Consider the following 27,383-nt stretch of genomic DNA (forward strand, 5'->3'; position numbering starts at 1 on the left):
TATATATATATATATATATATAAGAAAAAACTATGTAAAGTTTAATGTATAATATATATGTATATATACATAACAAAATGAAGCCTGTTGTAATCTTCCAAGCAATTGGTCAATTAATCAATAAAGTTCTAAATTTAAACTTGCATTGCCATTGCATAGATAAGTCATGTTATTATATTTATTGTTTTAAAATATCCACTTTCTTAACACTGATTTGAAACTTTAATAATGAGTTTGCAGTTTTAAGACAAGCCTGGTTAGTGATCAGACAGTGAAAGAAATATGGATGGGAAATTTGCAGGGTCATGACAATAATCCAGTGCAGAAGATGTAGTATTAAGTAATTCCTTTTCACAGTCTGAGAAACAGCAGTGATCTATTGCAATGTCATAGTATGCTACTTTTATGACAGCCAGAAATTATATCTGATACAAAAAAAGAAAAAACTCATATTACATTTGATTTATAACTGTTTTAGGGAAGTATAATTACAGGAAAATACCAACGTATTGACCCTATTGCAAAAAATATGGAATATGAAGAATAAAAGTCAAAATCACATCTTATTGTTATTATTTATTTATTAGCACCCGCTACAATGTCCAGCAGGTGTTCTGTACACCGATGGGTATAATGTATTTTGCACAACTTGCAATTGGACCACACAGTTAACAATACACTGACATTTATCATCAGAGAAACTGAAATCAAAAGGCTGAGATGGACAGCTATAGTGAGGGGAAAAAAGTATTTGATCCCCTGCTGATTTTGTACGTTTGCCCACTGACAAAGAAATGATCAGTCTATAATTTTAATGGTAGGTGTATTTTAACAGTGAGAGACAGAATAACAACAACAAAATCCAGAAAAACGCATTTCAAAAAAGTTTTAAATTTATTTGCATGTTAATGAGGGAAATAAGTATTTGACCCCTTCCACTTAGTACTTAGTGGCAAAACCCTTGTTGGCAATCACAGAGGTCAGACGTTTCTTGTAGTTGGCCATCTCAGGAGGGATTTTGTCCCACTCCTCTTTGCAGGTCCTCTCCAAGTCATTAAGGTTTCGAGGCTGACGTTTGGCAACTCGAACCTTCAGCTCCCTCCACAGATTTTCTATGGGATTAAGTTCTGGAGACTTGCTAGGCCACTCCAGGACCTTAATGTGCTTTTTCTTGAGCCACTCCTTTGTTGCCTTGGCTGTGTGTTTTGGGTCATTGTCATGCTGGAATACCCATCCACGACCCATTTTCAATGCCCTGGCTGAGGGAAGGAGGTTCTCACCCAAGATTTGACGGTACATGGCCCCGTCCATCGTCCTTTTGATGCGGTGCAGTTGTCCTGTCCCCTTAGCAGAAAAACACCCCCAAAGCATAATGTTTCCACCTCCATGTTTGACGGTGGGGATGGTGTTCTTGGGGTCATTCCTCCTCCTCCAAACACGGTGAGTTGAGTTGATGCCAAAGAGCTCGATTTTGGTCTCATCTGACCACAACACATTCACCCAGTTCTCCTCTGAATCATTCAGATGTTGCCAAACTTCAGACAGGCCTGTACATGTGCTTTCTTGAGCAGGGGGACCTTGTGGGCGCTGCAGGATTTCAGTCCTTCATGGCATAGTGTGTTACCAATTGTTTTCTTGGTGACTATGGTCCCAACTGCCTTGAGATCATTAACAAGATCCTCTCGTGTAGTTCTGGGCTGATTCCTCACCGTTCTCATGATCATTGAAACTCCACGATGTGAGATCTTGCATGGAGCCCCAGACCGAGGGAGACTGACAGTTATTTTGTGTTTCTTCCATTTGCGAATAATTGCACTAACTGTTGTCACCTTCTCACCAAGCTGCTTGGCGATGGTCTTGTAGCCCTTGTGTAGGTCTACAATCTTGTCCCTGATATCCTTGGACAGCTCTTAGTCTTGGCCATGGTGAAGAGTTTGGAATCTGATTGATTGATTGCTTCTGTGGACAGGTGTCTTTTATACAGGTAACGGGCTGAGATTAGGAGCACTCCCTTTAAGAGAGTGCTCCTAATCTCAGCTCGTTACCTGTATAAAAGACACCTGGGAGCCAGAAATATTGCCGATTGATAGGGGATCAAATACTTATTTCCCTCATTAACATGCAAATCAATTTATAACTTTTTTGAAATGCATTTTTCTGGATTTTTTTGTTGTTATTCTGTCTCTCACTGTTAAAATACACCTACCATTAAAATTATAGACTGATCATTTCTTTGTCAGTGGGCAAACGTACAAAATCAGCAGGGGATCAAATACTTTTTTCCCTCACTGTATGTATGAGATGGTGCCCTTGACTTAAACTGTTGTAGCAACACATGGAAAAAAAAATTCTGTCTCCTTTCATTTTCCTGAGCCCCCCCCAAGCGATCAGAAAAACACCCCAGGTCACATTCTTACTGTATTCAAACAAAACTAACTGAAAGAAACAACCTGTTCATTCTCTTTTTTTTTAAAACTTCTGGACTTTTGGGTCTAAAAGCCTCTAAAGATGCCAAAAGGTAAAGACAGCACTGTCCGAAAATGGAGAAGAGTTACAAGCTTCACGCAGACATACATCCAAACACCTCAGCGGCTCCTTGTGTGGATTGTGTAATTATAAAGTTGTACACTATGTATTACACATGATGTGGTTCCAGACATCAATACACTTTATCTGAATTGTTTGTCAATTTAAATTGTTTATTTTACTTATTTAGCAATGTGTACGTGTGTACATTTTACAGATTCCTTTATTTAACTTGTAGTCTATTCATTATTTTGTTCATTTTAGTTTGTGTTCATTATTCTGTCTTTACGCTGCTGTTGATCTTATAATGCTGAAAGACAAGATAGATTTAATTAAAAACCTTCAAGATGTGCGAGTGTTTTACATTAATCAAAGTCAAAGGAGGATACACACATTTATGATTATATGAATAAATGTGTTAATTGGGGGGGGTTAAAATGCAATTATTTGTAAAACATGTTATTCTGTGTAGTGTAGTTAGTCAAATTGTCAGTATATTTTGATTGCACAATTTCTTCTATTACAATTTTTTTTGTTACAATTTATGAAGGGTTTGAATAAGTCTGGAGGACACTATACTAAATATATACATATTTTGAAATGCATGTAAGCACAGACAGGTAAATGGCTTAATTAATCTATTCAGACTTTACTGATGAGCAAATCTAGTCAAAGGCAAAATTATCATGGAGGTTTAAAACTTTTTTTTGCACATATAGTTTAGTTTCATAGTATAGTTTATCCAGATCATTAATTATTACATGGTGCTACTCTAAATGGTTAATGAAGAGAAATCCATCTTTCTTACATTCATATAATGAGAAGGTTTTTTAAACTGCAATACATTGATGAATATTACCATATTGTAATTGTAATAAATACAGTAGCTTGCATAAGTATTCTTTTTCACATTTTCTTATGTTACAATCTTAAATGAACATTTATTTAATTGGGATTCTCTCCCACCACATACACAACAATGTGAAGGTGCAAAGTTAATGTGTTAGTTGCATAATTATTCACTCCCCTCAGTGAATACTTCACAGTTACCATTGGCCTCTTGGTGGCTTCTCTGACCTCCAACATCCTTGCACTGGTCACTCCGTTTCGGTGGACGGCTTGCTCGTGGTTGTGCATGTTTCCATTTTTTTTTTTAATTACTTTAACTGTACTCTGGGGGATTTTCAAAGTTTTGGATGTTTTTTATAGCCCAACCCTGACTTGTGCTTTTCCAGAACTTTCTCTCAGACTTGTTTTGAAAGCTCCCCTGTCTTCATAATCTGGTGTCTGTTTGCTCTCTGACGCAGTCCGGGACCTTCCAGAAACAGGTGTATTTAATCTGAGATCATGTGACACTTTAATTGCACACGGTGGACTCTATTCAACTAATCATGTGAGGTAAATACATAACTGATTTTTATTTTTTATTGTAGTTAATAATAAAAATATATATATTTTTTTTCTTCCAACATAGACATTGTTATATGTTGTATAGATCACTGACCGAAATTAAATCAATTTTAGTTCCAGATTGTAACAATACAAAATGTCTTTCTGTTAAAAGAATCAATACTAAACACCAATCTTCTCAGCCAGCCAGTGGGCTAAAAGTCACATGTTCATCCAGGCTGGAAGAAAGTACTGACATGTGTCTTACAGTATTGTATTTCAGCATCCAGACCCTGGCAACCTAGAATATTAGCGTGTTTTGTGAAGTGAGTTTTTTGTTATTCTTCATCAGCTTTCCATTGCCATTAAACAACCAATAAGTGAAGGAGTTGATCCCAATATTGCCAGATTTTTGCAGATAACTTGTTTGCTTTAATTTAGCTATCTTTACACTGTGACCAACATGAGGACAGATGGCTTCTTGATCTGTCTAGCTCATTCAGTTGCATGCTAATAAGTATTTAATCCAAAGATTTTATTAATTTCTTTGAGGAATCTAGAATGTCTGCTTCAATGACATGGATGCATACTTTGTTCCAGATTCCCACAGCCATCTGTGTATAGAAGTGCATCATCTACTCACATTCTCTTGATTTTCTCTTGTGTCCCCTTGTTTATATGTCATTAAATTTCAACAAGATCCCCACAGCACTTTTGCATCAACAATTGTATGTTTAATATCAAAAATGCATACTAATTAGCATCCGGTTCTATTTTTGATCTCAAAAATACAATTGTTGATATCTAGAATACATTTGTTGATACCAACAATTGGCACTTACTTATTTATATCAGATTTTTTTTATATATATATATCAACAATTGTAGTTCTGATATCAGCAATTGTATTCTTGGTATCAACAATTGAATTCTTGATATCAAAAATGCATACTAATTAATATCCGTTTAAGAATGCAATGTCACAATGGTGTGATGTAAATTGCTGATATCAGCAATTATGGATTAAATGTCACAACGGCTTGCCATAGTGTAGCTAAATTGTGCATCACCAGGTGCAAATAATGTACTGGATACCAGCATCATCAGAGGTGTACAACCTGAGAGAAAACATGCAACACATCAACAGTGACACCTGCAAGAGACAATGATGGAAAGTTCAAATCTGTATGAATTGAAAGTTGCATTTGAGCACATGTATCCTAACCACCCCTATAATATATAACTATTAATTTTAAATAAATGTATTGATATTTATAACTTCTCATCAAATAAATACATAAATAATGATACCAACACTAACATCATCACATACAATACTGTTGGGAGCTCCTGCATGCATTATATTTGCCTTAAACCAATTTTTTTAATTAAAAACATCAATTTTCTTTGGTTCTAATTTTGGCAATTTGGGGGGGTTGGTCAACAGGAATACATTTGCGGTGTCTGCAGCCTCAAACTGAGTTATTGAAGGTGGTAAATATTGCGGATTGAGGTTGCAGATATCCCTCGTTGAAGCAGTGACCACTTTAAGTCTACCACGTGCTGAGACCACAGACACATTATAGGTGTGTTGGTAGGAGCGCATTGTGTTGCGCAGGCGCAGGCGCAGTCGAGGCGGGCGCCGTTGAGACACACTTTTGAACCGGAGAACATCGGTGCGGGTGCGGCTCTGTGAGTGAGCGCCGCTGTCTGAACAAGGATACAGTACAGAACAGGTGGGAGGCATCTGTCTAGGTTGTATCAAATAGTTGTTATTTCGTTATCCTACAATTTGCGATGTGGTCATATTGAAGGCCTTTGTGTGGTTATGTTGACTCGGACAGGTCTTGGATGAAGCTTCATTAGACTTGTTTGAATGACTCTCTATAACTCCACTTTGCATTGGACGTGCTGCTGTGTAACATTGGGTTTTAATTCAACTTCAAATAAATACAGTCAATCGCAGCGCCGTGTCATGTGGAAATGAAGGGCATGTACGTTCTGCTCAATCCTTTTCCACAACTAATAACTTTCATTAAATTATGTATTTCATATGAGTCAAAAATGTCATGAAGTTGTTTTTAAGCGATTGCGCTTGGGCATGTTTGTTACAAGACTTACGTAGGGTTCAAATAATCCAGCCTGCTTATTTCGGAATATGATGTATACAATCTCGTAACCACATTTCTGGTTGGAGTGAATTGGCACTCTGTATAGCTATGTGAAGTAGACCCAGTTCTCTGTTGAAACTATTGCCAGAACATCGATAGTAAACCAATAACGCATGTTTTTAGCGTGTACATGAGCACGGCGACATACATGTAATGAAAGAGCGGTTTGATGTTTTCGGGCTGTGAATGTAGTAGTCAGAGCAGTTTCTAATCCTGTGCTGCTGGACTTCAAAAGGCCTCAGTCTTTGGGCCTGGTTTCTGTCCCACTCCGCACTCTAACTTGCTTAAGTCCCGCCCTCTGTCGTGATTGGTGCCGGGCATTGGCTGCTTGATGTTATTGGACAGCTGAAGTGCTTATTTTAAATTTAAACCTGCAAGCACTTTAAAGGTTGACAGCACCACACTTGCGCAGACTCCGCATTCGTGCTGCGTTAGGATTGCTGCTCAGCGCTCGCAACATCGACCGAGTTCTGCCTGATTCATTGACACCAAAGCAAGTATGGCATTTAATTGATGTTCTGTTTTTAGCAGCATGTTTTATTTTGTTAGTTTTGAGAGGCAGAACAGCAAAAAAGGTCTCAGGTTTCTGTGCGTTAGATATTAGGGTGTGATTCTGCTTCATAAACTGTTATTTGCCAGCAGATTCAAAGTACAGATATTGGTCATTGTTGTTTTACGATATCTGTTAAAATGCAATAGAATACATTCTGGTTATTTAAAATAAATTAAAATCCGACCCTGCTTTAGCTATCGAGAAGCCAGTTGAATTGTGGAGAGCTGTTTGCATTTCTAATTAGATTCAACTTAAACTGCTACAAGTGGATGCATGTTTCATAGGATAGACGGAAAGGGACTGTTGTATTCATAGATTTGATCACAGTTTCCAATCATTATTTCCAGCATGCTGGTAAGTTAAGACTGCAATGCCAATATAAGCTATGGATTCTATATTGTTCAATTTGAAAGGAATATATATATTTTCTGACTTTTGACTTTGACTTTTTCCCTGATTATTAGCTATTTCCCTGTTCTGATACATCTTTTGTATATGTGTGTGTTTTGGTAGGCATCATGGAGTTAAATGAAGCCAACTTGCAGACTCTCACAGAATTCCTGAGGAAAACTTTAGACCCGGATCCCACTGTGAGACGTCCAGGTAAGCCCTGTTTACTAAAAGTCAATGCTGATGAGATATTTTACAGAGGTTTCCAGTTCCACAATAATGTTGTTTTAATAGCGAGTCAATATTCTAAATGAGAGGTGTGGTTGTTTTTCTGCTATTATTCCATCCATAACAAGTGACTAGTGGCAGGAAGATGGGTTATAGCCTCAGAAACATACCTTCTGAGAAACCACCATCTAACTTATTTTAGCTAATCTCTGAAGGTTACAGTACAGAAGTGATATTTGGTTACACTGGAAAATCAAAACCTAACCTTTGTGTTGTAATACAAGGTTAAATTGATGGTTTTAATATTATAAATATGATGTTTATAAACCTTTAATGTAAACTTTAATTAGTTTGGTTTGATGACAATTCTGTACAATATCAGTCAGTCCCTGTTTTGGAATACACTCCAGTATGTGTAATTCTTGGGAATTATTTAAAGAAACTGTACTGGATACATATTTCTATATTTTGTTAATGGAAACATGCAAATGACCGCTAATGCTGTTCAATACACAGCAACCCCCATAACCTGTTGCCTACAATTAGAATTAAAATACTTTTTCACTGAGATTCAATTTACAACATAAGAGATCTAAGCAGGTAATGCATGCAAAACAAATACATGGATCATAATACCTAAAAAGCTCTGCATTAAAACAAATCAAAAACCTTCAAGGACATGGGCAATTTTGGGTACCACTACCACCACAGCATGAACAATCGGTTTCAGTAAGTTCTGTTTCTTTGCTAGGTTAAATGTTCTGAACCTCACCCAACTTAGGTAGTGGGGTTCATCATTTATTCATGTTGCTGCTTTCTAGATAAGGGTTCTTTTAATATGTCCTCATGTCTCTAGATACAATTCAAATTGAGAAAAACAGTAGTCAGTTGCTAAGTTGATACTTGGCCTTCTGTATAAAACTACATTTAAATTTGTTAAAGTTTTGTATCAAAACACCATTAATTTCAGCACCCAAGATTTGAAAGGTTTAGGCCTATGTTCTGACAAAGTATTTAACGTATATGTTTTCAAACTTGATGTGTACAGGCATTGTTTCCAGACATGAGTTGGAAGCTCATTTTCTAATAGTCGGTCAGTAAATGACTACTTAGATTAATCTTGGATATTCAATGGATTTTAATGAACGGAACTCATTATAATAGGTGTGAACAGCATGGCAAATTTGGCAAATCTTTTACAAATGCAGTATTTACATGTAGTAGCAGTGATGTGAGTATTGGAGACATTCTTTTCTGTTATCTGTTTAGAAAAGAAGGTAAACTGGGTGGCATCTTATTACTACAGTGTCTACTCTGAGCTGAAAGATTTGTACATTTAAAAAACAAAGCATGAACTATTTTCAGATACTTCCTGTAAATTAATAGCTATATACTGTTTTGGCCATTTGCTTCCAACTGCTCAAGTGAGCCAGTGCGATTTCATCCTCCTTCACAGAAGAAAAAGTATGGGATTTTTTTCCTTCCTTAAGATGCAAATACCAGCACAGTGACTTTTGCTTTGTGCACACAGTTTAATTTTAAACTGCACAATGGTGCTACTTGATCACCTGAAAAGAATGAAGCAATGACCTAGACGTTGACATTTTCTCCTCTACTTCTCATTCTGTATACCAGTTCAGAGCTTAAACCCATAGCCTAGATCTTTGATTTCTTGCTGTCAAGTGACCCCATGTGTCTATCAACGATGTTACTGATAGCGTTATTATTTACCAAGAATTACAATAACAAAACAAAACCAAAAATCAAATGGCTACATAAAAAAATGTAATGTGAGAGCGGTGTGCAATGTGTGCTTGTGCTTTATAGTTTTTTTTATTTCATTTGCCATTCACGGGGAGGGGTGGCAATAAAAGGTGATTTGATGTAAATTATTTACTGGGAGGATGATTATTTTATTATCAGATCTTATATGACAATTCATAAAATGATAAATGTGATATCAAGGTTATCCAGATATTGCTGGAACTCATCATAAAATTTAAAAATGGACTGGCCTTTTAAAAAAAATGTGAAGTAATGCCAAGTGAATTGTAGCAAAAATATTCAGATAAACTTTATCAATCAATATGTTGACATTGTTGCTTTATGCATGTGTTAGTCCATGCAAATATTGTCCTCCAAATACAAATTAACTGTATTAATCCCATACCATGCAACAGTAGAAATCAATACATCCAATTCTATGCCATGTTCTTTGTTCTTCCTAGCGGAGAAATTCCTCGAGTCTGTGGAAGGCAACCATAACTACCCTATTTTGCTGCTCACCCTTCTGGAGAAGTCCCAGGACAATGTTATCAGAGTGTGTGCTGCTGTGACGTTTAAGAACTACATCAAGAGAAACTGGCGCTGTGTGAGTAATGCATGTGTTTGTTTGCTTTCTGAAGATTCAATTATTTGCAAAGCGTAAAGCGCAAATGGTACTTATCAAAATTAATGCATCTTGAACATCTGTGTGCAGACCTTAGTTCTGTTTTTGTTAGAATCCTAATGGAAATAGCTCGCACTGGATGCAGCAAAAGAAGCCGAAATGGGATATTAACTCGTATTGAAAGCAGGATTAAAATTCACATTTTTAATAATCTGGAAGTAGTAAATTCAGCTAGCGATATAATGTTGTTTGGGGAGGCATAACTTCTACAGAAATTAAATACTTTGAATGTTTTCATTAAGTATTTTCTTATTTGAATTGTTGGTTATATAATAACTACTTTTGCCTCTACCTCTACAGGAGTAATTGATTGTTTTATAAACAAGTGCTGTAGTCAAAATGTGTTGTCCAACAAGAAAAAGTCTGCAACAATCCAACTTGATTCAAGATGCATGTCTTGTTACTAAAATATGTACAGTATGAACATGAATGAGCTGCAACTTCTCTTGTATACTCTTTGCATGAGATGTGTACACTTTCTACTGCATGTAATGTGCGCCTTACAAAGGCACTAACCTTTCACACTGGTTTGACGCATCCCTTTCAAACTTTTTCCTTATGTGACCCAGTATTTGACAATGCATGCTTTCTCATGGCATTTCCCCCATACTTTATTGCAAAGCAATGTACAGAATTTTAAATAAATATAATTTAATATTTCTGCCACATTACTGTTCAATAGTAATAGGGCCAAACCATGGCAGGTTTTTGAAAACCATGTTTTATTTTCTGTATTTCTGTTCCTTCACTGAGATTGTCAATATCTTTTAATAAGATTTATTTTTTCCATAACTTCGAGAAGGCTAATTGCACAACTTAGTATTCATTAAAAAGTTTGTGAATTAGAATATGAATTTTCGTGATTCAGCATATTTTCTTCTCTTCTGTTTTGTTTTTAGGTAGAAGATGAACCAAATAAAATCTCTGATCCTGACAGGACAGCAATTAAAGCAAACATTGTGAATTTGATGCTCAGCAGCCCAGAGCAGATTCAGAAACAGGTAATGCAATTTTGTGTTTTATGAATTGAGGAAGAGTTCCTAAATGTACCACTTTCTGCAAAGTAACTTCTCTCAAATGGTAGGCTAGGTATTGGCAACTTCACTTGTTTTTAAATGAGGATTACAATAAAGCTTTGACCAAAATAAATGCATAAATCTGCTGCAGTCACCTCTAGGAAGAAGTGCACATACTCGCATACAAATGTGAGCATAATCGCATCACATTTAATTGTTTAATTAAGGAAGGGAGTCTTTAATTAGGCCAGGTATATTTTGAACTAGAGGTGAATGTTGAATTCAGTATAAATTTATACTCTGTTGCCTTTAATATTTTAATATAATGTACATTATTGTGCATTAGCCTTTTCAGAAACACCAGTGATGTAAATGTTGCTGATCAGAGTGTTTGCTGCAGATTGCCATTTCCATCTCTCCCTTTTTAATGTGAGATTGTTTATCTGCTCAAAGAGCAAATTACAAATGAATCTCCTCCCTTGTTGGAAAGGAGAAAATAATATACTAATATTAGTTTACACAGCGACACATAATGGTGCCTATGCTAGACTTGGATTGGACAAGTGGTAGCCTATACATTTGAGTTACACTATAGGAACGAGCATAAAAACGTGATTTTAGGAATTGTGCATGTTATGCTTTTGGTCTTTACAAATGTCTTTAAATTTGTATCCATGACAGTTATTTTCCTTCTGTTTTTCCTTTATGTAGCTCAGTGATGCCATTAGTATTATTGGGAGAGAAGACTTTCCTCAGAAGTGGCCTGATCTTTTGACTGAAATGGTGAACCGATTCCAGAGCGGTGACTTTCACATCATCAATGGAATCCTGCGGACGGCACATTCACTCTTCAAGAGGTATTTGACTGAAATAAGCACACCTCCCGCAATGGGGCTTTGTGAAGGCACAATTTTTAGACACCCAAACTATCTAATGCACAACATGGAATTTAAAACTAAATGTGTGTATCATTATCTGCCTATTGATCTACTGCAGTATGAAGGTCAGCCCAAGAGGTTTCCACTTGTTTCAGTCAGCAGGGTTTCTTTTCCAGCTCATGACAGCAAAGCTTATTTATTCTTCCCATCTTTATTTATCTTCCTGTCTTATTTTTCTTCTTGTGAAAAAAATATATGAATAAATTCTCTGAAACCGAGGTTTGTTGGTTCAATCCCAGATGGGGGACACTGCTGTTGTATTGCTGGACGTCTGCTATGATTTAGAATATATATTTTTTTTCTTGTCCTGGATTGTGAAGTGTCCGCCTGTCTTTTGTTTTCACAGGTATCGACATGAATTCAAGTCTAATGAGTTATGGCTGGAAATTAAACTTGTGCTTGATACTTTCGCACAGCCTTTGACTGAACTTTTCAAAGTACGTTTTTTATTTTTTCCTATTTCAATGTGTTTATACTTACAACAGTATGTGAGTGTTTGTCTGCAAAATCAAAGAGCAGAATATTCAGCTGCCTTGGCTGCTCTGACAATTTAGAATGACATGGTATACAAAAGTTTTACATACATACTTGTGCTTGAGTGAAGTTGCTTAATTTAGACTAGTGTTAGGTATAAGCAAAGAAGAAACATGAATTTATTGGAAAATTACTTTGTACTGCAATTACTTGCCATTGTAAAGTCTGTTATTTTGTCAAATTGTAAGTACACATTTCTTAAGTGATTTTTGTTTATATTGTCCTGCTTTAAAAGGTAATCATAGTAATATTTTGGTGAGATGTATGAAGTATTTTCATTGGATTACTCAAACAATAGTGTGAAAAGTAATGTTCATTCTCTTAGGTTTGTAATTTCGCTTGTGCAGGTGTTTCAGAAGAACAAAATCTTAACCATCTTCTATATGTACATGTTTTGTCTTTCTATAGGCAACCATTGAGCTCTGTCAAACCCATGCCAATGATATCAATGCTCTCAAGATCCTCTTCTCTTCACTGACCCTCATATCTAAGCTGTTCTATAGCTTAAACTTCCAGGTGTGTTTAATGCTCAGTTTGTATTTATTTACATTTAACTTTCTTCCACATATTTGATTCATTTCAGTTTTCAGCATTGTAAGTGTTTGTTATACATGCCTGCCAGTTACACCATATTAGTTACTTTGAATAATGTCTCATGTTACTTTTGCTTTAAAAGATCACCCTAAAGTTTTCACTGTGATTATCAGTATTCATTAGTAACTTGACTTGTTTTCCAGGACCTTCCAGAGTTTTTTGAAGACAATATGGAGACATGGATGACTAATTTCCACAATTTACTTACTTTGGATAACAAACTTCTCCAAACAGATGTAAGTGTATTATTTTTGTTACGAAGTTGTGTGATTGTGGTTCAGCTTGTCTTTGTATGCAGAGAGATTTTTATAAATTTTACTAACTTCATTTTTTTTTACATCAATTACAGAATCATCTACATAATGTGATGTATAACCTAAACAAAACCAAAGACTTGTATTTATTTTTCCAATTCCGTTACTAACCAGGCTTTGTTTACATGCAAGTGTCAGTAGTGCCAAATGCTGTTCTTAACTTGACACATTTAAATGGGTGAGGCTGAGTTACAACAGTCTTGACACACACATGAGGCATTGTGCATATGGGCTGGCTGCACCACTCTGAGTAAGCCAGAGGGGAAACTCAATTCTCTCCAAAGGGATAAGCTCTTATACTTTGAACCGCCTGAATCACCTGTGCCATTTCATCAAGATAAACTAAAATAGATTTATGAGCCCCAAACAGAATATTATGCAGCTTCTACCCCCTTTCTGCTGCCATGTTTAAGTTTGACTTAATTGAATCTGGAAGGCATTTCTTCTTGGCATTGGCATGGATAGCACAGACATCTCTTACACAAGCCAAAATTTTCTCTAAGAATTTCCTCAAGTTCCCAATTTGAGAACCAGTCAAGGTGGCCTGAATTTGAAAGGTGTGGCTCATGCATTCTTCCATTGTCAGGATGAGGAGGAAGCAGGCCTGCTAGAGCTGCTGAAATCTCAGATCTGTGACAACGCTGGCCTGTACGCCCAAAAATACGACGAGGAGTTTCAGCCCTACTTGCCTCGTTTTGTCACCGCAATCTGGAACCTGCTGGTCACCACTGGCCAGGAAGTGAAATATGACCTGGTAAGTTGAGATTTATACTCGGAGCTTATTTTATTTTTTGTTTGCCATAACCTAAATCCTTCTAGAAAGTGCTAAGCCAGATCTGTTTAAAATAACCATTCTGATCTATGAATAGCATAGAATCTATGCAATAAATTCCCATTTATTGAGCAAGTATTGAAATATAATTTGAATTACATCTCGTCTTTAAACAGAAATCAACAACATTTTCTGTGTTCTGTGAATCTCAAGAAACAACTTCACAGAAAAATAAATAAGAATTCAAGCAAGATTCCTGTTCTCAAATACTGTTTTTTCACTTCCTGAGATTAGATGACTATAAACCTCAGTGCTGTTGTACTGTGCCTTGATAAAGGATTTAAGCATTACACGCGCACACAGATTGAATCAGATCTTCATACCATGTGTATGATTGTCTTGCATTTTTATTGGAATAAATTGTCTGGTCTCAATTTCACTTCAGTTGTTTTGTTTCTTTGGCTCAGCAAGATTCCTGGTTTACTCTGGCTTTTGCCTAGTTAATATTGATCATTGGCCATCTAGTCCTCACACAGCTCACCTTGGTGGACCAATCACTGGTCCAGTAGTACTCGGATTTAAAGCCTGTTACCTATATACAGATTGCAGGTTCAAATACAGGCCATGCCACACTTCGACTGGCAAGTTGTTAAAGTTTGTCCATTTCCCAATTAAATGCATTTGGGTAGTTGGTTTGAGGGCTTTAGTCATGCTATTTTCAGTTCTGCATGAATGACCAAAGTTCTAGACGGTAGCTTTCAACAAATGTTGAAATCGGCTGAATAAAATTTAAAAAAACAAACTATCCATCTTAAGTAATCTTGGATGATGTTACCTAAATTAACTCGATAGTGATTACTTGCACTTGTATATTTGCATGTTGATGCATTTAAGCTGAGTTTAAAATGTGACAAATCTGTTTAACCAATGGTTATTACAGTTTTATATTATGAGTTCCTAGCAAAATGACTCGTACTATTTTTACTACTGTACTAAATAAAGCTGCTTATTATATAATTGCATATAATCCAAACACAATGTTCAATGGACCACCAACACTGAAATTACAAATACTGCTCTCTGATGTTTTTGTTATTCATTAACCCCCTTTTGTTCATGTTATAGCTGGTGAGCAATGCTATTCAATTCCTGGCATCAGTCTGCGAGAGACCTCACTATAAACACCTGTTTGAAGACCAGAACACACTGACCAGCATCTGTGAGAAGGTCATTGTGCCCAACATGGAGTTCAGAAGTAAGTGTAGTTTGGGAAAAGTGGTTGAAAATCCAACTGTTTTGAGGTTTGTTTAGTACAACCAGAGAAATCATGGGCAATTTCTGAAATGTGACAATTGTTGCTATAGAATGATGCAAATGGAGAACTATTTGGAATTTAATAAAGATTAAATCAATTAAGCTTTATTCTTATTTTGCAGGAGCTATAAATCATTATAGGGATGCATTAAACTCTGACCCTTAGTTGTTACCATTCTCATTTTTATGAAGACTGTTTAATACTTGTACCCTACAACAGGAACTAGTGGCAGAACCCTGTAGAATGTGAAACACTTAAATTGATAGATGTTTAATATTATTAGATCAACTACCTTTTCTAACAGCCTCATAGCAGGTCTGTTACTGACTATGTAAATATCTTTATAGCTGCTGATGAGGAGGCCTTTGAAGACAACTCTGAAGAGTATATCAGGAGGGATCTGGAGGGTTCAGGTAATCCAACTCTTCACTGAAAATGAATTCTCTGAGATGCATCATAAATATCTGGTTACCCTGTCAAAGTTCTTGAACTGTGATAGTTTCCTTAAACTAAGATCAGACATAAATAGGTGTATGGTGGAAGTTTAATTCACAGAAGGTATATCACAACTAAAAAGGAAAAACATGCCATGTAACTAGGACTAGACTAATCTTTCAAACAAGACAGGCCCCCGTTTGTCTTTAGAAATCAGTTTGGTTATCTGTCTTGAAAAGATTGAGGAAACAATGGTCTAGATGCACATAGAACTTTAAGCCTCAGGCTAACTTTATGTTCATATGTACTTTAACTTTTTTGCTCCTCATTAATTTAAAACCTCCTATGTTTTTGTATTTGACTTTTAGATAAAATATTGGTCACTTGAAGGGCAAGGTCTTTTACATGATTTGTGATTTTTTTTTTTTTCCTTCCCCCCAGACATTGACACAAGGCGAAGGGCAGCCTGTGATTTAGTGAGGGGTCTTTGTAAGTTCTTTGAGGGTCCAGTGACAGCCATTTTCTCTGGTTATGTGAACTCCATGCTCACAGAATATGCAAAGAACCCACAGGCTAACTGGAAGCACAAAGATGCTGCGATTTATTTGGTCACATCCTTGGCTTCCAAAGCACAGACACAGAAGGTACGGTGCCTTCTGAAGTTGGACAATTTGATTTCTTATCACTTTCTCCACCAAATGTGCTACATTTTGCAGTATGTCAGCAATATTTGGAATTTTGATATTCTTGAGAATCTGACTAGGCTAATTGAAAAATGTAAGTAGAGATAGAACAGCATGGTTCTTTAATTTTCTAAACATTAGGGATTATACTCATATGAGCTGCAAAGTTTTAAATTATTGAAATATTCAGGGAATTCAAGTATTTTTAAATGAGTATTTGTTTGAAATGGTCTAAGTAAGTAAATAACTGCATATATATGGGTTTACATCATTAAATAGATTGTTAAATAATCCATATTATCTGTTGTCATCCTATTTTTATGTCTCTAAATACCCCAAAAGGGGTGTGTGTGATTTATTATCAAGGGAGTTGAAGCAATGTATAATGTCTCCTACTTAAGGAAAAGTGTTTTTCTTATTAAAGAAAATAAAAAGAGAGGCATTAAAAACATATTAAAAAAAGGCTTTGTCTCTTTCAGCATGGAATAACTCAAGCCAATGAGCTGGTCAATCTATCAGAGTTCTTTGCAAATCACATCTTGCCTGATTTGAAGTCACCCAATGGTAAGTGTATAGTTGCATGTTTTGTCTGGAATTTAAGTGAGTTGCAGGTATCAGATATAGTTCATTCAACATTTAATGGATAGATCAATAAGAACAGTACTGTCAATTATAAAGCATATTAAGGTTTTAAAAGTAAATTATGAACCTACTTGATTGCAGTGTGAATCTGCTTGTTGGAATTGGTGCTTGATAGTATAACATGGTTCAAAACTATGACCCAAAACACTTTCACTTGGCACTGACAATGTATTGTTCGCAAGGCTGCCAGTGAAACAATGTAGCTGGTCACGTAGGTTTTGGTTTACAATTTGCTTATGATTTACCAGCTTTGTGCCGCTAAACAGTATATCACCTCCCCGCAGTGACAGCTGTGATTTCTGGTGTGAGATATTGGAATAGGTGTCTGTGAGGTTGTTTACAACAGTAGCATCAACACATTTCCACAACTCTGTACTCTTACCAAGCCACATTTTTCTTCTAATAGTCTATTCAATTTGCTCACGATTCTCTTGCATCCATTTAAGGACAGTTAAACTTCATGGTTACTTCATATTGAAAAATATATAAAACTTATGTAGGTCTAACTTTTTTTTAACCTAGGATTAAACCTGCAAAATTTCTAATGTAGTAATTACAATGAAAACAATAAAAACAGTAAGTGTTTTAAATACGTTAATGTTCTTATTTAAGTGTGTCATGTCGGCGATCACGTTGAATGTTGAACAGATTGAACTACTAAGGACTTAAATTCTGATAGGAGGAATACATTAATGACTATAATGTAGGCTATACTGCACTTAAGTGTATATAATATGCTGTTAAACATACAAGAATAAGCCTTGTTTTTTAAGTAACAATTGAGGGAAAAAAAGTGCATTTAGACATTCGTATTTGTGCACAAAAGAGCCACATGCACTAGGATACATACTACTACACTAAAACACACTGAGCAGTTAACCTTTATATACAATAACTGTTCTTGTTTTTTTTTTTTTTTTCTATTGGTCTTAACTTTTTACAACTGCACAACATTAAAAGCCATCTGCAACTCATCCCTATGTAATAAATTATAGGCATGAAGCTGATACATTTCAGAGACATAATACAGTAAAATAGTCAAAAATGCTTTTCCAGCCACTCTCCAGTTTCTCTAGACAATTATGCAAATATTGTTAATTTGTTTACAAATACGGTGATATTCAATCCTATGTTACCACTGCAAGTCACTTACGAAGTAGGGGGGGGGGCCAAAAAGGCATGGATGAAACTGAAATGTTGAAATCGGAGCATAGGTGGATCGAATTAAGAACTTTTGGTCTCTTTGATTTCCCTCAATATCCGAATACTTTCCTCCAATGCACAAGGTTTGTAACCATAGATTCTCATAATTTAAGTGGTACTTATGTTTGTCAAAGTCTATTTGTTAGTGTGTTGCTGCACCTGTTGCTACCAATATGTTTAGATTTTCCTAATTGTGGTACACAAATAGTGATGCATTAATAGTACGATAACAACATAGTTGTACTCTAAGCAATTCCTTTGTTCAACTTTTATAATTGACAAATCACTGTTCAACTTAAACAAAATTGAAAGTTCTATTACTTAAGGCAGAGGTTCTTATGCACCTAATCAGTTACATGAATATTTTTCTATTTCAGTGAATGAGTTTCCGGTGTTGAAGGCGGATGCTTTTAAATATGTCATGATCTTCAGGAGTCAGGTGAGCAACAAAGGATTTTTTTTTTTATTATTTTTTTTTTTTTAAGTTTACAGTGGAAAACATGATTTCCCTGTATTTATTTTTAACAGTTTTAATTGTCATAATGCACTTGCACTTATGCAAGTGGCATTCAGATTTAGTTTCTCTACATTTTTTGCATTATAATCAATCAGTTTGACCAGTGAAAGATAGACCTGTACTATGTTTACAAGGTTGTATTGTATCTTGTATTTCTTCATTATATTTCTTATCCAGGGTGAGTTACAATTGTTACAGTAGATCTCATTGTTACATACAATTATCATTACCCATTTATAGAGCTGGGTTGACTCTGATATTTAAATCTGATTTGTTTGATTTTTCAATGTAATAGTTGTTGTTTTTAATATGGTGTCACACTGATGGCTCGTGGTGTTTGTAGGTTTGCCTAAAAGTCAGTTCTATTGTTAAATGATGGTCTGGGTCTTAATTGATACCTTAAGAGATGGATTTTATTACAGATGAGTCTTAGATGTGTATTATAAATTTAAGATTTATGCTTAAATATAAAGATGATTATTTTCATTTTCAATTCGTGCCCCTGCTGGGGTTGAGGCATTAATAGTGCTTTTTAACAATCAATGGGTGTAGAAAAAGTAATTTTAAATATTGAGTTTACAAGAAATTTGATTGTGATTGTATTAGTTTGAGTCACAATGAACATTTTACATACTACTGTAACAATGTAATATTTGTATTGTCTTCAGCTACCTAAAGAGCAGCTGCTGCTGGCCATTCCCCTCCTGGTGAACTATCTTCAGGCTGATAGCATTGTGGCTCACACTTATGCAGCACATGCATTAGAGAGGCTGTTCACAATGAGAGGACCAAACAACACCACCCTGTAAGTACTCTGCTTTATCCAAATCCACATCTTTTTGCATTCCTTATTAATACATTTTAAATTTGGTTCATATCATGGAATAGAGGTTATAAGCAGTTTTTCTATAATGTTTACAGCTGTATTTTTTTGTGTGAATGCATTGCTTTTGAGGCAGTTGCTGAATTATATTTCGGAAAGATACAACCTCTGAAGAGCTGTCTGGGTTTAGAAAGCTAATTGGTATTTTCCATCTTACTTGCTTACTTGCAAGTGTAGCCCAGAGTTTAACTGTTTATTTTTTTTGGCACCCCGTTTTATTATCTTTAATTTAATTAATGCATTCTTTGTTTTCACCAGTATCACAGCAGCGGAAATGGCACCGTTTACAGAGCAGTTGTTGAATAACCTCTTCAAAGCCCTGGTGCTCCCTGGTTCTTCAGAGAATGAGTACATCATGAAAGGTTGGGCTTCCTTGTGCCTTTATCCCAGTGATGTTTCTTTTTTTGCAGGACAGACGTTTCCTATTGAATGTAATCATTGGTGTGGGGGAGCCTGCTATGTTCAGTTTGGCTGTAAATGTTGCTGTTGACACTAGTTGACCACAAAGTTCCCATTATGTTGAAATATGGAGCATCCAGAAATTGCAGACATGATCTACTAATCTCACAAGCTGCTGCTTTTATGAGTTCAACTTAAACCGACAAGAAGGAATATGCTCGATGTATTGTAGTTACTGTATACATATGCATAAAAATGCATTCAAAATTCATTACATGCATTTCACTGAATGCTGTCTGATCCTTCATTGTGCTCAGTCTCCCTTCTGTCACTGTATTTTAGTCCCTGCCTCACTTGGTCATTCTGTATGATGCTCTGTATCTGTGCTGAACTGTATCGCTCCCGTGTATGCGATGTACTGCATTTTGTTAGATCAGTAATGCCATAGACTGCAGTTTAATGCCTTATTTATTTGAAATAAAGGCAAGTGCTTTCTGTTTTTGACAGCTGTCATGAGAAGCTTCTCACTTCTCCAGGAGGCCATTGTTCCCTATATCCCTACCCTCATCAGCCAGTTGACACGGAAGCTTCTCCTGGTCAGCAAGGTAATGACCGCTTTCAATGTCATTTATTTTAAAACAAATTACCCCCTGAGGTCTTGTCAACAAATAATTTAAGTTACGTTTTCAACATTGTGAAGCAGTTTTTTTTTGTTGGTGGTGATGTTATAAATATACTTAGTTTCAGTTTGCTTTAATCAAGCTGATTTCCTATTTAGCACTGAAATTTGACCTGTCTAGGACAATCTCTTGAGCTGATTTTGTAGAAACCTGAAACACTGCAAACCTTCAGCAAGTGGCTTGTTGAAATGCAGGATCAATTACTTACAAGCAAACGGATGTGCAAGATTTGAACTTATCTTTCAGTTTGAGTCAAGCTGATTGTAAATGGAATGATTGTGGTTTTAAAAGATGATAATTTCTTTGTCTGTTGCAGAACCCAAGCAAGCCCCACTTTAATCACTACCTGTTTGAGTCGCTGTGCCTGTCAGTGAGAATAACCTGCAAGGCCAACCCTGCGACAGTGAGCAGCTTTGAGGATGCGCTCTTCCCTGTGTTTACAGAGATCCTGCAAAATGATGTACAGGGTAGGCGTTTTAAAATTACAGCATGTGTCATTGGGCATCAAGGAAAGTTAGTCAGTCTCGTGTATGATTCCTGGGCAGTTTCCATTCCTAACACTGGAACCTAAAGTTCATTACTTGCGTAGTTTTAAGTTACTTTATGTGCAAGGTGGCATAAAGCTACAGCTAAACCATCTAAATTAATAGTCTCGATTCACTTCAGAATAAGTGAAGACATAAAGACAATAGTAATGACCATAACAGCTTGATTAACAACCGGCACACATTACTAAACGGATAGAAATTCAATATGAAAGCCATGATTGATTAGAAATTCAGAAACAAATTAAATTAGCTTGGTTTAAAGAAAAGTTCTAACCTAAAATCTACTTACCTAACAATCAATGTGCCATCTTCATCAAAAAGCAGTTAAAGTTAGGGTGTGCAATCTTTTCCAGAAACATGTTTTGTTATACTGTTTGAAAGTCTCTTCACATCCTGATAGCAATCAATACTTTAAGTGGTCTAAATGTAAAAATATATATACATATCTTCTGTGGAAGGGACAGGACTTAAAACGGATTGACCAATCATTGCATTCAGTCCGAATGTAATGATAGGATGTCCTTCCTGTCTGTCAATCTATATTTGCATACCGCCGCGCAACTTGTTCACACAGACAATCACGTCATCAGCACGGGAACCTTGACGCTGTGCAGAGTGAGTGCGAGAATGGAAGGCGAGCCGCAGCTACCTTATGCTCCTTGTTTCTTTTTTTTTTTTTTTAAGGCATAATAACCATGAATAAGTTGTTTAACCTTGCGAATAAGACGTGAGGTAATCTGAAACCATTGCGATCGAGTCCACCAACACGCCTCTCCTGGCACTAAGACTCTGCTGTGTGTGTGTGTGTGTGTGTGTGTGTGTGATAGAGGGGCTGTGGCTTTGGAGACGCCTCTGAAGTGAGGGTGGGCTTTATGCTTTCAAAACAAGCTTGCTAATGGCTGGCCTCTCAGGATTGCATACCCTAGCTTTAATTGAATGCATGCAACAATATATACCTGATGTACTGTACAGCAATGCATCACACTTTGCACAGCCTTTTCATTTACCTTTTGGGAAATAAACTCAATGCATAAAATCAACACATTTTGTGATTTACTTGTCAGGGGTACAGGGCATATTAATCACAATCATTAGAATAGCTTAATCATTGCCATTTTGAAGACAATCTGACAGTTACAATCAGAGGCTGTACTCAACCCATAAAGCTTCTTCCTGAAGAATAAATACATAACAAGCCGTGGCACAAGAGGTGCACAATTAACTAAAGTCTAAAGTTACAGAATAACTAATTGGTATATCCCAATTCAATGCAAAAACAAACAAAACAAAAACAATGACCATGTTGCCTTTATTCATGACTTAACTGCTAAGGTCAGTAGTCATGTATACTGCTCTGTTTTGGATCTATAAAGGACTCATGTTTTCCCAAACTTTCACTGACATTCTCCTTTGCATGTTGATTTTTCCAGAATTTGTCCCCTATGTGTTCCAAGTGATGTCTCTGCTGTTGGAAATGCACTCCTCCAACATCCCCTCCTCCTACATGGCCCTGTTCCCACACCTCCTCCAGCCCGTCTTGTGGGAACGCACAGGTAACATCCCTCCCCTGGTCAGGCTCCTCCAGGCGTACCTACAGAAAGGGGGCAGCACAATCGCAGGCAGTGCTGCAGACAAAATAGTAAGTATTTGCTGCTTTGGTTCTCAGACTTTGGCAGATAAACGTGGTAAACTGTTAACTTTCCTTCATATGCTTTTGGACAAGCATTAGGGAGATCTGAAAGATTGGTTATATGTATCAATGGGCTAGATTGTCATGGCGTAAACTACTTATCAGTTTTTGTTGGATCTTTATTACAGATTACACAATTAGACATGGTAGTAAGATGTTACACCACATCTTGTCTACCTTAATTGTGAGTGTTGCTTTGTCAGAAGGTTGTTAGCTGTGATTTAGTTTAACTGGCTTGGGTTTCAGAAATGTCCTAAATTAGTTTTGTTTTTTGTTTTTTTTCTGCTTGGGCTTTTTTGTTTGGGGTGTTAACATAGAAAGAGGGTTAAATAAGTGTATATACAAATGTTGACTGCTTTCCTAGACTACAGTACAAGACATGTGTAAGCTGTTCTAGGCAAAGGGAAAGCAATAGCTTTTTTAAAATGTATGATGTAAAACAATAATTCCACTCCTATGTAAACTTTTTTTGGAAACTAACATTAATGAAGATCAAGTCTGACTTTGTTTTGTTCTGCAGCCTGGTTTGCTAGGAGTCTTCCAGAAACTAATAGCATCAAAAGCAAATGACCACCAAGGCTTTTACCTCCTCAACAGTATCATAGAGCACATGCCACCGTGAGTATTGAAGTGTGCTGTAGAGTACATGTATTTCCCATTACTCCGAATTGTTTTTTTTCATATTTATTGATTAAAGAAATGCGGAACAGGCCAATATGTGTCTTGGTCACCTCTGGAGTGAATGCTGAGCACATTTTAACTTTGCTCCTCCTATTTTTTGTCCTCCAGGGAGTCCATTACTCATTATAGGAAGCAGATTTTCATCCTTCTCTTCCAGAGGCTTCAGAACTCTAAAACTACTAAATTTATCAAAAGTAAGTTCATTTGTATAGTGGTGTCGTTTTTTTAATTAAAAGACTACGTTTCCATTTTCTAAAATATGTCCTCACATGTTGGTAAGAGTGCATAAGTATCAGATTTTTCTGTTCAATTATATCATATTGGCAAGTTAACACTTCAACATTGTGTTAATGTCCTCCTAATAAAAATACTTGTGAAATATCTTCAAGATGTGCATTCAACCAGACTCAGCACTGTGAAAAGGAAATGTACAAAAAAACCCTAGTAATAAGATCCCAAAACAATCAGTTTAACTGTATGTTTTATTCTATTGTAATATTTCATTATACATAACTGACATAATTGCCGTGTTTTGGCATTAATTTTGTCTGTTTTATTCATATGATTTCCCCCCAAAAGGCATTATGAATCTAATTCTGTAGTGCAAACTCTTGCTACACACTTCAGGGCTTTCAGGAGTCTATTTTGAGAATCAATAGCAACCGGGATATGAACCGTGAACCGGCTTTGATTTGATATATGTTGGTTCAATTTAATTTGAACATGGCAATAAAGGTCTTCACACACAAACAATATACACCGATCAGCCATAACATTATGACCACTGACAGGTGACGTGAATAACACTGATAATCTCGTTATCATGGCACCTGTCAGTGGGTGGGATATATTAGGCAGCAAGTGAACATTTTGTCCTCAAAGTTGATGTGTTAGAAGCAGGAAAAATGGGCAAGCGTAAGGATCTGAGTGACTTTGACAAGGGCCAAATTGTGATGGCTAGACGACTGGGTCAGAGCATCTCCAAAACTGCAGCTCTTGTGGGGTGTTCCCGGTCTGCAGTGGTCAGGTGGCCAAGGCTCATTGATGCACGAAGGCTGGCCGATCCAATAGACGAGCTACTGTAGCTCAAATTGCTGAAAAGGTGACTTCTGGTTCTGATAGAAAGGTGTCCGGACACACAGTGCATCACAGTTTGTTGCGTATGGGTCTGAGTAGCCGCAGACCAGTCAGGGTGCCCATACTGACCCCTGTCCACTGCCAAAAGCGCCTACAATGGGCATGTGATCATCAGAACTGGACCACGGAGCAATGGAAGAAGGTGGTCTGGTCTGATGAATCATGAGTTCAAGGTGTTGACTTGGCCTCCAAATTCCCCAGATCTCAATCCAATCAAGCATCTGTGGGATGTGCTGACCAAACAAGTCCGATCAATGGAGGCCCCACCTCACATCTTACAGAACTTACAGGATCTGCTGCTAACGTCTTGGTGCCAGATACCACAGCACACCTTCAGAGGTCTAGTGGAGTCCATGGCTCGACGGGTCAGGGCTGTTTTGGCGACCAAAAGGGGGACCTACACAATATTAGGCAGGTGGTCATAATGTTATGGCTGATCCAATCATCCAATCATATGTACATCCAATCTGTTTCTGTTGGGTTTTAAGAGTTTTAAGTGAATCATTGTGATGAATTATAGAAACTGCAATAGTTGTTCTTATTGGCTAAATTGTTCTTAATGGTTCCTTTTTGCCGGATTCTAGGTTTTCTGGTGTTTATTAATCTCTACAGTGTGAAGTATGGAGCCATTGCTCTTCAGGAAATTTTTGACAGCATACAGCCGAAGTAAGTGTGACTTGTGTTGTGCTTTACTTCAATAAAATAAACGTGTTTAATTATGTCATATCCCACACAGGGAGCAAACTACCCCCTTGACCCTCCTGAAAAAGCGGAAAAAGCAATTACAGGGGGTGGGGTTGCTTGCTGCAGGTGATATAATTATGCTGAGAGAGAGACTGGTCTGCTAGCAGAGACCATAGTGATTTTTATTTGTATTTGTATTTGTTACTCATACATTAAGTATGTTGGTTCATATTAGATACTGTTCAGTTGACCTTTAAGGACAATTTATAAGGATCATTCCACTGAATCCTTCATCTCTTGATCTACAGGATGTTTGGTATGGTCTTGGAGAAGATTGTCATTCCAGAAGTGCAGAAGGTCTCTGGTCAGATTGAGAAGAAGATCTGTGCTGTGGGCATCACCAAAGTGCTAACAGAGTGCCCTGCAATGATGGACACGGATTATACAAAGCTCTGGTAAGGACAATTACTTTTAAGATGGGGATAGAATAACTGTTCTTTTCACATTGTGAAGCTTAGATTTCAATTTTTGCAAGTATCTCTATATGTCTTAACTAGGTCACATTTTCATTCCAACTCCACCGCCAAACAAATGAGTCCACTCACTGACCCTTTTGTCCACACCAGGACTCCTTTGCTGCAAGCTCTTATTGGTTTTTTTGAGCTGCCTGAAGATGACAGCATCCCTGATGATGAGCACTTCATTGACATTGAGGACACTCCTGGCTACCAGACTGCTTTCTCCCAGCTGGCGTTTGCAGGGAAGAAAGAACATGACCCCATTGGCGATGCAGTCAGCAACCCCAAAATCCTCCTGGCACAGTCTCTGCACAAGCTTTCCACAGCATGCCCCGGGAGGGTGAGTGGTTCCTTCCCGACTGCACAAAAATGTCCAGCTGTTAATAAAACATCTGCCTTTGTTCAGCTGGACCTTTCAAGAGCTTTTACTTCATTGTATGTACAGAAACCACATGACTGTACAATTTAACAGAATACAAATAGTTTGTCTAGTTGTGACTGGGGTTGCTTTATAGATTTACATTTCAGGATATTTTTAACTTAAGTCTGATGGAATAAACGGGGAAAATAAAATTGTACGGGTTCTAAAATTGGTAAGAGTATCAAATGTATATCAGACTGATTATACATTTACCTTTTGTTTTTTCCAGGTACCTTCGATGCTTAGCACAAGCCTGAATGCTGAAGCACTACAGTTCTTACAAGGTTATCTCCAAGCAGCAAGTGTCCAGCTGGTGTAAACCACGGATCGCTCAATCCAGATCATTTAATTATGGTGTAGATCGACAGTCCTATTTGGGGACGAGACTGCGCTGAAACTTACTGAAGCTTATGGCAGTCATCTGCATACATTGTTAACAGATCACCTTAACTGTTTCACCTGTAATCAATCTTGATGGAACATTTTAAGGATTTTAAGAAAATGCCATGCTTAAAGAAGCTAAAAGTTACAAGTATGAATCTCTTTGATGTTATGAGAAGAGTTTTATAAATCTTTTCACACAGTAGTCTCAAATATGGTGGGAGCAATGCAGAGAAATGTAGACTTGTAGAGCTGCTTTCAGTTTTATATAAAGGTACATAGTTTGGGATTGTACTCTGCTACCCTTAAAAGTGCTTTATAAAACATCCCAGTTCAATTCTATTTCTTTCAAAGCTTATCACGCTATCTTCATAGAAAATCAAAAACCATTCACTGCATTCTCTGGAAAGTTAGTGCTGAATCAAGTTGATACTAGTGAAGGAGCTAAGAATTATATCAACCCCCCACTGTACAAACATACAAGATGCTGTTCTTTTCCAGCAAATCATTGGGATTTTTTTTTTTCCCAGTGTGAGTTTTTTGGTTTGCAGTTTCATGCTAGTTAAGCGCTTAAGTGTTTTTTCTAAACTGTACTTTGTCCTGTCTTTATTTATGTCTTGCCTCTTTAGTTTGATACAAATGTGAATAAAAAGCACTCGTGAAATTCTTTGTACATTTCACAATGACACCCA

The 27,383-nt window shown here is 36.8% G+C and overlaps 1 protein-coding gene across 4 annotated transcripts; it reads left to right on the top strand.

Annotated features, from left to right (window-relative positions):
- The first annotated feature begins 5,499 nt into the window (after positions 1-5,499).
- On the top strand, positions 5,500-27,383 carry cse1l (CSE1 chromosome segregation 1-like (yeast)). Of its 4 annotated transcripts, none has more exons than XM_066702669.1 (25): positions 5,500-5,651; positions 7,153-7,242; positions 9,486-9,628; positions 10,606-10,707; positions 11,434-11,579; positions 12,007-12,097; positions 12,603-12,710; positions 12,932-13,024; positions 13,689-13,856; positions 15,000-15,129; positions 15,537-15,602; positions 16,066-16,268; positions 16,787-16,871; positions 18,530-18,591; positions 19,338-19,474; positions 19,811-19,914; positions 20,459-20,556; positions 20,948-21,098; positions 22,610-22,818; positions 23,390-23,487; positions 23,659-23,744; positions 25,272-25,353; positions 25,680-25,826; positions 25,998-26,229; positions 26,540-27,383. In XM_066702669.1, the coding sequence occupies exons 2-25, from the start codon at positions 7,158-7,160 to the stop codon at positions 26,627-26,629; spliced, it is 2,916 nt and encodes a 971-aa protein (XP_066558766.1). In that variant the 5' UTR covers positions 5,500-5,651; positions 7,153-7,157; the 3' UTR covers positions 26,630-27,383. The 4 variants fall into 4 exon arrangements, with proteins under 4 accessions (XP_066558766.1, XP_066558770.1, XP_066558768.1 ...); XM_066702671.1 differs by having other exon boundaries at positions 5,589-5,607; XM_066702670.1 differs by lacking the exon at positions 5,500-5,651 and adding an exon at positions 6,458-6,583.

This window comes from Amia ocellicauda, chromosome 4, assembly GCF_036373705.1.
Source record: "Amia ocellicauda isolate fAmiCal2 chromosome 4, fAmiCal2.hap1, whole genome shotgun sequence".
NCBI lineage: Eukaryota > Metazoa > Chordata > Actinopteri > Amiiformes > Amiidae > Amia > Amia ocellicauda.